Source organism: Otolemur garnettii, unplaced genomic scaffold (assembly GCF_000181295.1).
Source record: "Otolemur garnettii isolate 467f Iridium unplaced genomic scaffold, OtoGar3 scaffold00113, whole genome shotgun sequence".
Lineage (NCBI taxonomy): Eukaryota > Metazoa > Chordata > Mammalia > Primates > Galagidae > Otolemur > Otolemur garnettii.
Window position 1 is genome coordinate 4483816 of NW_003852508.1, and position 12419 is coordinate 4496234.

General features: G+C 35.0%; 1 protein-coding gene across 1 annotated transcript in view; it reads left to right on the forward strand.

Moving 5' to 3' along the window:
• Window positions 1–12419, forward strand: part of CUNH8orf34 (chromosome unknown C8orf34 homolog) — a 368384-nt gene that overhangs the window by 86068 nt on the left and 269897 nt on the right. The window contains 1 exon segment of the mRNA XM_003797270.1: window positions 8037–8165. Coding sequence (XP_003797318.1) covers window positions 8037–8165 — 129 coding nt within the window.

Genomic DNA, 12419 nt, shown 5'->3' on the forward strand with positions numbered 1-12419 from the left:
ACTTGTTCTTGTCTTTCTTTCTTTCTTCAACATAAATTAGAGCCATTCATGTAGGTATGAAGTGTTATCTCATGGTTCTTTTGATTTGCATTTCCCTAATAACTAATGATCTTGAACATCTTTTCAAGTGCTTGTGGGCTATTTGAATACTCTTTAGAAAAAAGATCTATTTTTGAGATTCTTGGGATAAATTATAATTGGTTACACATGCATTTTCATTATGCTGCTGAATTTAGTTTGCCATTATTTTGTTTAGGATTTTGCATCTATAATCTTTAGCAACACTTTGCCCATTTTTAAGTTATTCTTGGTTTGTGAGCATTCTTTGTGTATTCTGGGTAGTAAATCCTTATCCCTTATCAGATATATGGTGAATATTTTCACCCATTTTGTAGATTATATTTTCATTTTCTTGATAGTATTCTTTTATGCACTAACATTTTAATTTTAATGAAGCTCAGTTTATTTGCTTCTTTTTTTTGCTTGTGTTTTTGGTGTCATATTTAATAAACTTGTACCAAATCCAAGGTCATAAAGATTTATCTCTATCTTATCTTCTAATATTTTTATAGTTTTAGGACTTCTATGCAAGTATTTGCTCTAATTTGAGTTAATTTTTGTGTATGATGGTCTGTCCAACTTCACTCTTGTGCATGTGAATATTCAATTGTCTCAGCACAGTTTTTTTGAAAATAGTGTGTTTTCCACATTGAATGATCGTGGCACAGTACATCACTTTGGAGAGTATTGTGATCATAAAAATAAGATTTTTCATTTATGAACATGAAATGTCTTCACTTATTTAGATCCTTTTTTATTACTTTAAGCAGTGTTTTATAGCTGTCAGTGTACAAGACTAGTACCTTTGTGGTTAAATTTATTCCTAAGTATTTTATTCTTTCAGATGCTATTTTAAATGTAATTGTTTCTTCTTATTTTCCTTTTTAGGTTATCATTGCTAGTGTTTAGAGATAAAACTGACTTTTGTGTATTGATTTTATATTCTGAAACTTTGCTGAACTAGTTTTTTTGTTCTAATAGTCCTTTTGGTGAATTCTTTCAGACTTCTAAATATAAGATTATGCCATGTGCATATAAAGATAATTTTACTTCTTCCTTTCCAATTTGGTTGCCTTTTATTTCCCTTTTCTTGAATAATTGCTTTAGCTAGAAATTTCAACATATGGTTGGAGAGAAGTGATGAAAACAGAGGGGCATCTTCTTTTTGTTTTTCATCTTTAAGAAAAGGTTTTAAGTCTTGTGCCGTTGAGAATGGTGTTGGCTGTAAGTTTTTCCCACATGCCTTTCATCATGTTGAGGAAGTTCCCTTCTATTCCTTGTTATATATTTTTATCATGGAAATGTATCGAATTTTTTCAAGTGCTTTTTATCCATCAATTGAGATAAACATGCAGTTTATGCTGTTTTTCTCTTTTATTCTATTAACATAATATGTTACATTGCTTAATATTTTCTGTTAAATATCCCTTGGATTCTTGGTATAAATTAATTGGTTACATATGCATTTTCAATATGCTGCTGAATTTAGTTTGCCATTATTTTGTTTAGGATTTTGCATCTATAATCATTAGTGACATTGGGCTATAATTTTCTTTTCTTGTAATATCTTTGTTTTTGGTATCAGAACCAAACTGACCACATAGATTGAATCACATTGTAATTCTTCTTCTTCATCTTTTCAATTTTCCGGAAGAATTTGAGAGAACTTCTTGTTAGTTCTTCTTTAAATGCTGGGTAGAATTCACCAGTAAAGCCATTTTATCCTGGACTTGTGTTCTGTGAGATTTTTGATTATTGAGACTTATTTTGATATGATTTCTACTCGAGAATGTTTCATGTACACTTGAGAAGAATGGGTATTCTACTGTTGAAATATGAAATATCCTGTAGAGATCTGTTCAGTCAGATTAGTTTATAGTGCTGTTTAAGTCCATCATGTCCATATTGATCTTCTTCTAGTTGTTCTCTTATTGAAAGTGGGAATATTAAATCTCCAACTGTTATTGTAGAACTCTCTATTTCTCCCTTCAATTATGTTAGTTTTGGGTCTTAAATATTCATGCTTTGCAGCTTGGTCTTGATATATTTATATATCTTCTTGATGGATTGATCCTTTAGCCAATGTATCCTTGTTTTAAGGTAATGATTTTTGTCTTGAAGTCCATTTTGTTTTTTATTAGTATAGCTACTCAGCTCTGTGTGGCTTATTGCATAGTATATCTTTTGAGTATTGCATGCTATTTAAATGGAATATCTTTTAATCATTGTTTTCAAATATTTTTTTTTCTGCTATTTTTTCTTCTGTCCTTTTAGGGTTACCATTTTATGTGTGTACATCATATGTATTAATCAAATAAGAAACTCATGACATCTTAATCAACATCTGATTGGTATTTGATACAAATTTGCATCTATTTTTATTTTAGAAAATAATGAAATATCTCCTTTGGGAATATAAGTACATCTGAGTAACTAAAATATTGCCTAGCACAGATATTTGAAATAAAACTAAGAAGTTTTCTAAGTAATTATTTATATTTTTAAAAGAAGAAAGGCACAAATATATTGATAGTCATTAATTTTCATCTGTAGAAAAAATACTATTATCAATTCATTCTTAAAAAAAACTTCTTTCTAAAATTTTTTAAAAAATAGATGCTATATGCTGATCAAACCAGTTTTATGAAGAAAAAGACAACTTAGCCTAACCCATACATCATAAGCTTAATAGAATATAACTTCATGAGTGTAGGTTAATTTTCAATTTAAATTCCTATGGATATATACCCAGGATCTAGAACAGTGCTTCATAACATAGTTCATGCTATATGAATGAGTGAATAAATGAGGATAATTTAAGAATCTATTAATACTAAAATATGTCTTAGTTTTTATGGACTGTTAATTTAGAAATTGTGCATTTTTCAGGTAACCAAAAATTAGCACTTACACAATGCAAGTTGGTATAGGGACAAAATTAACAATTTTTATACTTTTTTTATCATAAGTAAGATAGGTGGGATTTGATGAAGATCTTGTCATATAGTATTAAGTATTTTTACCAATTATCTATTGTGTAAAATGGTTGTGGATGGTAAGTAGGATTTTAGCAGAAATGACAAGGACATTGCCCATCAATTTCCTGTGTATAATAGTGTATGCTGATCCTTTATAGCCATTTTAAATTTATAACCTTGATGAGAAAATTAAGATAAATTTGCTGGCTTGGGTTAAACCCAAAACTGAAACCAACTTTTAGGGGATTTATTATGTTTTTCCATTTGAGGTGTAGTATTTTTCAGTGTTTTATTTATTTATTTTTTTGATGTTGCATTTAGCACAAAATATACAAACAGAAATAGCTAGATATTTAGAGACTACCACTATCATTTTAGAGAAAGAAAGAAAGGACAGTGTATATGTAGAGAAAGGACAAATTGCATAAACATAAAAACTATGAATATTGCAGAATAATGCCTTAAAATCATGATATGGAAAGAAAGAAATCATCAGACACAATATAATGATTACACTATAGTCAATTTTTTGCATATTATAACTACAGTATGAGGGCTTTAACACGTTAGGTGCCATGTGAGTTGTATTTAACTTATGTTACTTTTGAGCCCAAGGCCTCATGAAGCATATATAATTCACACATCTCTTGATTTATCTTAACCTACTAAAACACTGTGGTTCCAAGGAAAGAAACTTTTTTTCTAGTGGGGTGATTGATGTGTTGAAATGAAAATTAAGTAACATGTGAGGAATTTTCAGATAAGAACATAAGCATTTATTATATTTTAGAATATAATATTTGGAATTTTTAATTTAAATTTTAGAATATACTAGTTGGGAGATCTAAATAAATTGAATTATTTTAGCTTAAAGGAAATGTATAAACTGCATCTCAACAGTCATGTGGAAGCAACAGTAAATTTATTTTTTAACCCACAGACAAATTACTAGTGGAGATTGCAGTGAGTCAGAATTTGAATATAAGCAGTTGTTCAAAAATTAGCTTTGCTTGGTATTCTTTTTCTGGGACATAGTGTTCTCATTAGGGAAGATTGAGGAATGACCATCTGCAGAGTGTTGTGGAGAGAGCTCTGTCTCAGTGACCTCAAAGACCTTTTCTAATCGCAGATCTGTCACCTTCTCCTATGGGTTATAGTATGTTGTTGATGATGTTCTTCAGTTTTTCATTTTTCCTGGGAATACTTCTTTAAAAAATGTATTTAGACTGTACCATTTAGTTTTTAAGATGCAGTATTACCTAAGTAAGTTTTTTAAATTCTCAGAAAACTTTAGAGATTTTCTCATCCCAAGACTATATCCTGGACTGATGACCTGGCACATCTCCTTCCATAATTTATCAAAATAGCGTTTGAAATCACCCAATTTATTAAACCATGAGTGTACCATGGCCTTTGTTGTCCTAGATTTGGTTCCTATGGTAAGTTGTGCAAGGTGTATTGACATTAACACACTATTATGTCATGTAAGATGTATTGAATTGTTGTAAGTTACAAAAACATAGAAAGAAACTGGACTTAGTCTTTCTCAAAAGTTGCTAAGGAAAAATTCTTGGGTCTGGTGTTACTTCTATGTTGTGAGGTATATAACCTCCCTAAAACTCAATGGCTGAAAATGGTTAATAATTTCTCATGGTTCCATGGGTTAACTGGCTAGTTTTTCAGCCCTCACCCAGCTAGTCCCCGTGGTACCTTCGGGGGGAGGTCTGCAGGTGCTGGGCTCAGCTGGGATGATGGGCAGCTGGGTAGTTGGCTGGGGATGATCACTATACTTTATTTTAACCTATGCTCTTATTTTGTAAATTAAAAATAGAGAAAAACCCTGGTAGCATATGGTGATCTCCAAGAAATTAGATAATGAAGTGATGTAGAATGTATATTAGAGAAGTTGTTCAAAGAATATTAACAAAAGTACCAATGTTTTGAGGCATCTGGTACAAATATGATCTGCTCCTTCATCTAAGCTCTCAGGCCTGGGCATAGCCCTGAATGGACTGTGAGGTAACAGCAGGAGGTCTGTAGTGTTTTCTAGACTGATCATGGTCACTGCATCCACCCTCCAGGGTTTGAATACTATTACGGTAATGTTAACTGAAATCCCAGGAGCTTGGATGAAGCAGATGTATTTTTAAAAATTTTTAGTTTTATTAAATTACTAAAGCAATATTTGCTTTTTGACAATTTGAAATATACCAACATAAAGGAAGAGAAATAATCTTTTTTCTCTTCTCCTCCCTCAAATTCTCCCCTAGAAAGAGTTTTTATATCTTTATAAATACAAAGATATAAAGGGATATGTTCCTTTTTTATATCCTTATATATACAAAGATATAAAGGGATATATCTTTGTATATCCCTTTATTTGTACACCCTCACATATGGGTTGATTAGCTGCATAAAGAATCTCCCCAAACTGTACCTATTCTTAGGCATCTTGTTTTTATTATTTTAAAGTACATTGTGCAAATATCCCCATGGCAATAAACTTATATTTAACTTAGGATTTTTTGATAATTGTATGCTATAGCACAGAGTGAATGTGCCATTCAGCCTATTGAAGGATGTTTAGATGATGCACAATAGTGGACCCCAACCTTTTTGGCATCAGGGCCATTTTCATGGAAGACAGTTCTTCCACAGACTGAGGTTGGTGGTGGTTTGAGGATGATTTAAGGGCATTACGTCTTTACCTCCGATCATGAGGCATTAGATTCTCTTGTCAGGAGCATGAAAACCTAGATGACTTGTAGAAGCAGTTTACAGTGTGGTTCCTGCTCCTGTGAGAGTCTGATCTGATGGGGGCGGAGCTCAATTGGTGATGTGAGCCATGGGGAGAGGCAGGAAATACAGATGGAGCTTTCCTGGCTCATGCTGCTCACTTGCTATTGTGGGCCTGGTTCCTAACAGGCCATGGACTGGTGCTAGTCTATGGCTTGTGGGTTGGGGACCATAGATGTACTGAGTTTTCCAATCATAATCTATTTGCTGAAATAAACAAATTCTTGCATTTTCTGTGAAAATAAACTACTCTGGACACAAGCACAAGCACAGGTGTTTTCTTTTCTTTATGGTGACCTACCAGAGACACCAAGATTTCTGGGTCACAGGGTTAGTGCATTTTTTGTTGTAACAGATATTGCCAGATTACTTTTTTAAAAAGTGACAGAATGGTATGTTTTGATAGTTAAAGATTATTTTCTATACCCTTGGCATACAAATATTCTTTTACATTTATTTTTTTTTTGATTTTTATAAAAACATATGTAGTTAAAAAAATAAATTGGTACTATGAGATAGTCGTGACCTTCTTTCTCCCCAACTCTGCTTCTTGCCTGGAAGCACTGTCAGCTCTTTTAAAAGTTTTTTTGGGGTTCTAAGTCTATGCACTTGAACGTAGAAGGCTCTTGTTTTAAATCTGAGGCATCATCTCATGACTTCCTTCCTACTGTGTGCTTCAGACTCCATCCCTGTCTCATCCTAGCAGTACAGGAATGCAGTTTTTTTCAAATGTTGATTAAATATTTATGTCACGCTGATATTATTATGTCTATATTAACATATTTCACAGTTGAGCCAGTGTACAACTATTAATTGTTTTCTAGAATTGATAATTTTCTTGCTTTTCTGTTTGTTTTTTAAAGCTTCACTAAACCATGTCCAAAGAATTAAACCTTTTCAGTGTGATCAAAGACATCAATACTCTTAACTAACATTTAATAATTACCTTTTATTTATTTGAAAAATTTTAGAGCCCTCTTTTCTGTGGCCTTCTGTCCTTTTGTCCTACTCTGGACTCCTTGGTTATAGACTTTTTCTCAGCTGTGTTATGAGATCGTCTTCTTGGGAATTTCCTTTCTTCAACTTTTCTTGTGGGATATCACCTGTTTCTCGAATTGCAAGTCTTCTCGTTTTGTGGTTTATTTGCTCATTTTGATGGAACACCTCCACGAGGAACTTTCAGAGAGCTGCTTTGGTGAGATAATACTTTTGAGTTCTTGTAAGTACACAAACTTGCACTTTCTTAGTAGTGTATAAATCTCTAAATTAGAAGTAATCTTAGGTTGGAATTTTGAAGGAATTGCTCCTGGCTTTTTAAGGCCAACTGTGTTACTATTGACAAGTCTAATATCAATTTGATTTGCTGTTTTTGGCTTTGAAAACTTGTACAATCTTTTCTTTATTGCCACTAACTTAACATTTTTGATAATGTGCCTTGAATTGTAGTGCACATTTAACCCCTTAAATCTGGAAAACAATTAAGTTCTTATCTCTTTATGACTTTGACTTTGTTTCCTTGGATTGATGTTTTAACATTTAAATAGTTAACTATTCCGAAATGCTGATTTTCTTGGCATGTTTCTCTTCTGATAGGCTTAAGTTTCAGTTTTCTTGATCTTGCTAAAGCCAGTTCACCACTCATCAGTGTATTTTGCATCTTCCCCCGAATATGTTGCCATTTCTTGACTAGTAATGTCTTCTTTTCTTGCTCAACTAATTCTTGAAGGAAAAAAAAAATCCCTTGACTGTAATGTAATTTTAGTGGAAATTTGGGGGAAAGGGAAGGTAAATACAGGTATTTAATCCTCTGTGTCTTTTTAGAAGACATGGCAAGAATGTCTTGGAAATATTGACTAGTTGCTGATGAAATTAGTATTTACTTTTTAAGCCACTGACATAACATAAAATTGACTTTGTATGTTTCTCCCTACGTTACACATACGACTAGTTTTAATCAGTACTTGAATTTTCTTTTCCATCAATGCTGCCACACTTCCATTTACTTGTTCAGTTAAAACATTTTCTTCAAACCCAGATTTACATCTTCCCATCTGTTTGCTCACAAGAAAATCATCTCCAAGATGAACCTTTTAATTTTTTTTCTGTACATTGGTCTTGGTACCGTCTTTCACATAACGATGAATAATGAGTTTATATCATTATGTAGCATGCTTATGAAATAACCGTCTTTTTTAAACATAGTGCCAAGGTCAGTAGAGCACCCTAAATGGAACTGGAGGACTAAACCAGAAAGCCGTGATTTTGATGAACTGAATCACATCCTTCAAGAGAGCAAGAAGCTGGGGAAAGCCCTTGAGAATCTCTCTCGAAGTAAGTTCATTTACTTGATTATAATTGAAATTCCTAACCAATATTAAAGCAGAAACATTTATTACCAGTGCCAATAACCCATTTCCAACACCCTCATTATAATTCTGTGAGAGATTGAGGAATTTTAAAGGCATAACATTGGAAATGAGGATTGATTTTGCATATTACACGCATTCGTAGGTAGATTGATTATGTAGAATTGAAGGAGTTATGGAACCCTGAATACCAAGCTCTCTGCATGGTTTCTCCTACTCAGTTCACATGTGTGCCTAATGGTATCTTCTTCATTCTTCTCTTTTGAAAACATTTTTGAGCGACTTTATAATTAATGAACATGCCTATTGCCTCCACGAGTTTTTGATGTTTCTAAACTTCTTAAGGATAGTAACTAGATTCTTCTTCGAATCCTTTTAGAGCCTTGCACAATGTCTTGTAACTTCCTTTTTTTTTTTCCTTTCAGTTTTCATCTTGTTGCTTTTTTCCATTTGCTCCAAGGGCATAATCAATAGTATTAGGGATCACAAACATTATTTTGATTGGCCTCACAAACCTGTCCAGTAAAACCTGAAAAACGGAAATGTTACCCAAGTTGCACAGAAAACACTCCTGGAGTTCACTGACATGATAGCAAGTGGAAAGAATATAAATGCAACAGGTGTTAACATTGAGAACAGTACTTGTAACCTGCTCATTTCTAGATAATTCTGGGACCCTTGCTGCCAGCCCTTCATATACCACTGGTGGTTTCCTTTGATGTGAAATATGTCTTTATAAAACTCTTTCTAGACCTGACTCTTGCTGTACTTGGGTGGTTCTATTCCTGCAGCGCTGGCACATGCTGTCAGGGCTTCTACCAGCTGTTTAGCTTCTAGGGTCATTCGGGCTTCCTTCAGCCGGTCCCGTGCCACTCGTCTGGATCCACCCCGCCCCACTCAGCTGAGTGACAAAGTTTGCTGCCAGCTCCAGATCACCCTGCTCAACACAATAGGATACATATGACAATAATTTAAATGTGTTTATATCCTCAGGGGAGAGCTCTGGTGGTGGCTTCAGTTGCTGAGGTGGGAACAGAAGCAGGGACTGCAAGTATGAACAGAAGTATTGGGACAGGTTATTTCTGGTTTCATCAATCATTACAACCCTTTGGGCCAGTTTTGGACCACATAGAAATGGGCTCTAAGGGTTTCTTCACTGTATGCCCCCACGGGTCAGGGATCTGGAGGGATAGTTGCAGTTAAAGCTTGTGAGCTGAGGCCTAGGTTAGAGGTTTTTTTTTTCTCTTTGCAGGTTTTGGCCGGGGCTGGGTTTGAACCTGCCACCTCTGGCATATGGGGCTGGCGCCCTACTCCTTTGAGCCACAGGCGCTGCCCCCTAGGTTAGAGTTTTGCCCTGGCATCTATGAGGTTAAATCATTAATTCCATGAGTCTTGGTTCTCAAGAAGACATGAGTGTGCCTCTATCTTCTGGTAGGTGTTAAGGTTGAAAGTGATACATTTCAAGGAAAATTTTTAAATGGATGTTATTGTCAGGAGAATAGGCAATCGAACAAGTGCCTTGATTAGGTAAGTGCATTCTCTTATGCTTTTAGTAGTGTGTTCTAAGTATTCCTACCTTTCTTTGATTCCTTAAGTGTTACCCAGTTTAAAAAATTAACCACCATTAGAAAGACATTAATGCCATGGCCCCCCCCCCAAAAAACCAAATGGTTTTTAGTCAGTGCCATGAAATATTAAAGATTTTAAGTAGAAAGTAGTTACAACACTGGCAGATTCTACTGAATTATATTTAGAGTCTTTATGTTTTTTTGAGATAGCATAGTCTTCTTACTAATGATTTGTATTAAAATTCCACATTGTCCTTTGGTTTATTTTGGGAGAGGTTTTATATGCATACATATATTATATTATGTATTACATATGGTATATATATATAAACATGTGTGTATGAATTACATATGTAGCTTTAGATTTTTTACATTTCCTCATTTACAACTCACTAAAGTCTTTTTTAGACTTCCGTGCAATGAACCTTTTTCAAATAGAATCTTATAACTTTGCTTTAGTAGAAATCTTCTGGGAAGGATTCAAGAAAGTTGGCTAGATTTACTTCTGGAGTGAATAACAGTAAAGTGAGTTTCAAGTTATTACTATGTTATGTTCATGAAAAGAGCCTGATCCTATTAATATGGCAAAGGAATATATTAATATTTATAAATCTCATACCTTTTCAGGCAAAACTTGTGCTCTTTACAGCCTCTCAGCTTGTTTAATAATGTTAGCTAACAGAAGGGTGATAGAAGAATGTGAGTGATTATTGCAGGTATCTTTAGATGTGTGGTCAGTCAACTTTTGACCTTAAAATGTTGCAATTGCCTTGCAAACACTGGTACTGTTAATTCATAAGATACTATTTGATCTGTCCTCAAAACTTTTTAATAAAGGGATTTGACTGCACTTCAATAATGTGCTTGCCCAGATTCGTAGCAGGAGAGTCAAAGTTCAGGCTATGGTCTGTCCTAGAAAACCTGGCTGTGGCCTTACAGCTTTTCTCAGCCATTCAGGCCGTGATGACATAATGGTATAGGCTGGGTGGCTTACAAACAGTAAAAAATTCATTTCTTACAGTTCTGGATGTGGAAAGTCCAAGATCAAGGTGCTGGCAGATTTGGTGTCTGAAAAGGACCTGTTTTCTTGGTTCCCAGAGGGTAACGTCTAGTTGTGTCCTCACCTGGGGGAGGCCAAGATAGCTCACTGGGATTTCTTTTAGAAGGGTATTAGTCCCATTCAGGGGGGCTCTGCCTTCATGACTTAATCACCTCCCATGCCCCACCTCCTAACACCATCACACTGGGGGTGCAATTTTAACTTATGAATTCTGGGGAACATAAATATTCGCATATTCGCAATGAAGTACCCTCACAGCTGAGTCCTGTGATCAAAACCTAGTGGGAGGCTTGTTTAATATTTGGAGGGCAGTAGTCAAGAGAAACAATGAAGGCTGGGGAGCAGTCCTTGGTCCGCAGTGTAGAAAAGGTGGGGATATGAGACCTTGCCCTTGGGATAAAGTCAGAGCCAAGACCATCAGGAGCGTCAGCAGCTGAGCCAGAATGAAGTGGAAGTGTCGGCTCCTTTTACAGGCTGGAGGGTTGATTTTGACTTCACTTGCTGGTTTTGAGAGATTCTATCTTTTGAGAGTACTCTAGTGGGTTTATGTCGGGATGAAAAGATGGTTTGCAACATAGAGAAGAAATTTTCTTTTGTCTCTTTATTTGTGTATCTTTCTGAAGAAAGTGATAACTTTCTTGGACTGACTTGAGGTTTTATGATTTTCAGTATCTGAGTTTTGAATATTGTATCCATATCTCAGGCCCAACTGTTGACCCCCAAATTATCAGCCTCCCTGCCACGGTCAGTTCAGATTTGTACAAATGCAGCTACACCATTTACTGATGTTTGTTTAGCAATCTAGCTGCCTGGAGTTTAGCTCTGTAATTGTAAACCTACTTCTTCCATTATCCTGAGCCAGGGTGTAATTCATTCTTGTTAGAACTCATCTGACTCTTATAATAGAGTCAGGTTAAAAACTCTTTCTCTAATTTGATGGAACCTTATTGCCCATTGGTTTAGTTAGGAGGAACTAGGGGATGGAATTTTCCTCCAGGAATGGTCAAAAGGTGTACTACAGTCTTGATACTTGACTCTCTCTTCAGTGGCATAGCCTTTGATGGAAAAGGCTCAAAGTTTTTAGTGATCTACTAATTTTAATACAGTCTCTGGTGAGAATTCATTCTTTGTTTATCTTGGTTGTACATTTTTTAAAATCCTATATATTTTAGAATTATTATTTCTTTACATTTTTCAAAGTGATGAAATTAGCTCAGCACCTGTCAGCGAATTTTAGATCTTAAATACACATACAGACACACACGATTTTAGGACATAGTCTCTCTAGGTTGCAAATGTGATTGTTGTTTTAGTAACGACCGTACCGGGCTCTTTTTCTGGCTTTTTGTAAATCTTTCCATGTAATGTTCTGTCTTAAAAACAGTCACAAGCTGTAGCAACCTTCATGATATGACTGTATTATAAGGGTAGGCCTGCCGAGATGACGTACAGTGGCGTAATGCCACAGAGTCACGATGCGATAGGCCTGGCGGGTTTCTGGTGCCTGGATCTCTCACTTTGTAGCCTTTCTGAGCTTTCTTCACATGTTACTTCTCTCCTCCCAGGAAACCTGGACTCTTAACCATTCCTT